This window comes from Austrofundulus limnaeus, unplaced genomic scaffold, assembly GCF_001266775.1.
Source record: "Austrofundulus limnaeus strain Quisiro unplaced genomic scaffold, Austrofundulus_limnaeus-1.0 Scaffold127, whole genome shotgun sequence".
Taxonomy (NCBI): domain Eukaryota; kingdom Metazoa; phylum Chordata; class Actinopteri; order Cyprinodontiformes; family Rivulidae; genus Austrofundulus; species Austrofundulus limnaeus.
The window spans coordinates 573,514-576,970 of NW_013952529.1; the positions used below are offsets into that span (position 1 = coordinate 573,514).

At 40.8% G+C, this 3,457-nt stretch overlaps 2 protein-coding genes across 2 annotated transcripts in view; one reads left to right on the plus strand and one right to left on the minus strand.

The window, feature by feature from the left end:
- The window catches only part of LOC106522354 (tripartite motif-containing protein 35), a gene marked incomplete at its 3' end in the record, with an annotated part of 221,193 nt that continues 217,736 nt past the window's right edge, over nucleotides 1–3,457 (minus strand). Inside the window, 1 exon segment of the mRNA XM_014015333.1 lies at nucleotides 1–543. Coding sequence (XP_013870787.1) covers nucleotides 1–526 — 526 coding nt within the window.
- The window catches only part of nisch (nischarin), a gene marked incomplete in the record, with an annotated part of 25,890 nt that continues 23,982 nt past the window's right edge, over nucleotides 1,550–3,457 (plus strand). Inside the window, 1 exon segment of the mRNA XM_014015326.1 lies at nucleotides 1,550–1,758. Within this exon segment, the coding sequence (XP_013870780.1) occupies nucleotides 1,678–1,758 (81 nt within the window).

Genomic DNA, 3,457 nt, shown 5'->3' on the forward strand with positions numbered 1-3,457 from the left:
TCTTAAACTGCTCCTTAATCAGCCTCTCTGTGTGTCGGGCCTGGACCTTCACGTGTTCTGTTGTCTGATTAAACTTAGACTGAACTTTCTTCTGGAGCTCCAGTTTCTGCTTTAATGGTTCCAGAGCTTCCAGAAGTTTCTCTCTGTGTTGTTGAGCAGCTTCATCCACAGGTCTGAATCTGTGGTCGGTGTGTTTCTTTGAATCTCTGCAGACGAGACAAACTGGTTCCTGATGGTCCAGACAGAAGAGTCTGAGTTTCTCAGAGTGCAGACTGCAGAGAGCCTCTGAAGATCTCTGATGTTCCTCCTGTAAGAAGGACTCACAGAGGTTCTTCAGAGCCAGGTTACAGGGTGGATCATCTGTTGGAGATCTTGTCTTACAAACAGGACACTCCCTTGTTGGTTTCTGTCTCCACCAGTCCTTCAGACAGTCTTTACAGAAGCTGTGGCTACATGACAGAAGAACAGGAYCTCTGAAGACCTCCTGACAGACCRGACAGCAGAGGTCCTCTGGTCTGGAAGCCATTTAGACTCTGAGTGAAGCTGAAAACACAGCAGACAGAAAGTCCAGTCAGTCCTGGCTCCCCTCCCTCCTCTAACGTCCCTCAAAGTGTCTCTGAGTGTTTTTGCTGCGACTCACCTTCAGTGTGTGGAGTGTGAGCAGCTTCAAGCAGCAGCTGGACTCAGTCAGTCTGATCTGAAGCTCCACATGATCCGCTTTGTGTCGTTCTGTAGCGTCTAAAAGTCACCATCTATTTCCTGGTTTTAGAGTCAGGAAGTGGGAGGAACTTCAACCTGTTCTTGTGTTCTCACCATATTTTTCCACATTCATTGTTTCAGCTGCTTTTAAACTAAAACCAAAGTGAGTCAGAGACTTAAACATCCTCACTGCAGGACGGAGACGTTCTGTAGGTCATTTATTCCAACTGCAGTTAGACTGTATAACACATCATGATGTCATCAGTTAGACTGTATAACACATCATGATGTCATCAGTTAGACTGTATAACACATCATGATGTCATCAGTTAGACTGTATAACACACACCTTCACATACATCCATTTATTTACTGTACTAGGTATTTGTACATTGTTATATATCACGAGTATAGTGGTTTTTGTTTTTCTTTTACTTATCTTTCTTTATTCTATCTCACCCTGTCCTGTTTTGAGCTGCTGTACTGTGCACATTTCCCCACTGTGGGATCAATAAAGTTTTATCTTATCTTATAGAGCCTTACGAGTAAGAAAAAACAGTTCTAAAATTAGTGAAACTTTTTTTAAAAATGCATCAAAGTCCGTAACTGCTGAGAGACATTTCTGCTAAAGAGGTTCTGAGTTACTGGATCAAGGCTTTATTATAGTTTTTGTTTAAAAGTTGATTATCCGATAATTTGTGTGTCCCAATTTAATTTAAATGTATTAATATTGTCAGAAAACCATGAGATAAACTTATTCGTCTGTGGTAAGAAAAAGAAAAACATTTCGCTGGAAGACTTCCGGTTTGTCACAGAGAGATTTTAAATAAAGTTTGTTTGAACCGGTCAGCCGCTGCATCATAACAAACATGGCGGCGGGACGCTGGGCAGAGCAGCGGACATCCTGTGACACTGGTTTTACTGCAGATTAGGTTTTATTTGAACGTTGTAAGCAAATTTAATAGTTCTTCTCTGAAGATGGAGCCCGTCCCGTTTCCAGAGAAGGTTCTGGAGAGGAAAGTGTGTGTGGTCGGTTCGGAACTGGTGGAGAACTACACGGTACGGTCCGGACGGTGTTAGCTAGCTTCAAAACCAGGGTTTATTGTCTGGAACACCGATAAATGTTGATGTAATCCTTCCAAATCTCCGTTTCTACGTGTTTGTTTAATCATTTCTGTCTCTGTCTGGATTAAGCTTTATTATTTGTTTTTATCTTTGTCATATCTGCTCATTTCCTCCAAGTTAAACAGAATCTTATTGAGTTTATTTTAAAAAGTCACTTTGACTAGACAGTATCCCTTTGTTTTTGTAAACTTGTTTAAAATCATAACATTTTGTGTTTCAGTTTAACCCGTTTTTTGATGAACTGTAAATACAGTCAACTCCTTTTGTTTTTACTACTTCACATTTACTCAGAAACCAGTCGGACTACATCTGTTTTCTTTAAAGATTGAGTCAATATTAGCTAATTAAGCTCAAATGTGATGAAGCTTGAATAGCGTCTCAAAATAATTTTTGCAGGAAATTTGTTGACTCAAAGAATCCCTCAGGTTCTGGTTCCTTATCGTGACACCTGGGCACATGACGGTGCTTCGTAGTGTTTCAAATATTCTTTGGACTTCACTCTTCTGGACAGGCATCTCTAACACTGGCTCCCTGACCCTAAACCTCTAGGGTTACCTGTCAGACCCACCACCCGTCTGCAAAGGTGTTCCCCAAGGTTCCTTACTTGGTCCAGTTTTTTTCAGCATCTACATCAACAACGTAATAAATACTGTGAACAAATTGTTCACACCCACCTGTACCCTGGTGACACTATCGAAGGGTCTCACTATCGAGCATGTCTGAATTCTCTGAAACCAAAATGCATGATCTTTCACAGGAACCTCCCTCAGATCGTCTGCCATCATATGAAACTCACATCAACACTCTGCTCTCCGAAGTCAAACACAGAATAAGTTTTCTGTTCTGAAACAGATTCGATCTACGAAGCATCTTCTGGTTAAAAACGACCATCCTTCCAGTGTTTTCCTGGTGATGTCATGTACAGAACTGCTTCCTAAACTCTCCTACACAAACTGGACACCCTTTACCATGCAGCCGCTTGATTTGCCGCCCCTCAGCACCCATCCCTGCTCTCTGGTCCAGTTATAAAAGGGTTATAAAAGGCTAAAAGCAAATTAATCCATCCCTGTTATCTGGCACCAAGAAAACTCAAACATGGCAACTGAAACCCACTAAATGAAAGTTTTACAGGATATCTGGCATCATTTTAGCTTTGTACAAAGCAAATATATCTGTATTCCCTGGTGAACTGGCCCACTCTTCATTCCCACAGACAAACAGACTGGTTTCTGTTTAAAACCCTAATAAAACACCATCCTGTCTCCGTTCACTACTCACTATCTGTAGCAACAGTTGTACTCTCTGCTCCAGCAGCTACATTAACCTAGCTCTACCCTAAACACCTCATTTGGCCTTTAATCCTTTTTAATTTTCTGCTGCTAATATTTGAAACAATCTGCAAAAAGGGCTACGCCTTACTTTTTGTTCCATTTGCATCGTTTAAAACCTCAGTGAGAGCATTGCTTCATGACCGCAGACATGATATTTCTACTTCAACCTGTCACTCCTTCGTACCGTGAATAGTGCTGCCACAAACAATTATTTTTATAATCAATTAATCACCGATTATTTTTTCGCTTAGTCGACTAATAGGATCATACGTTAATTGAATATAAAACATACTGTATATAAT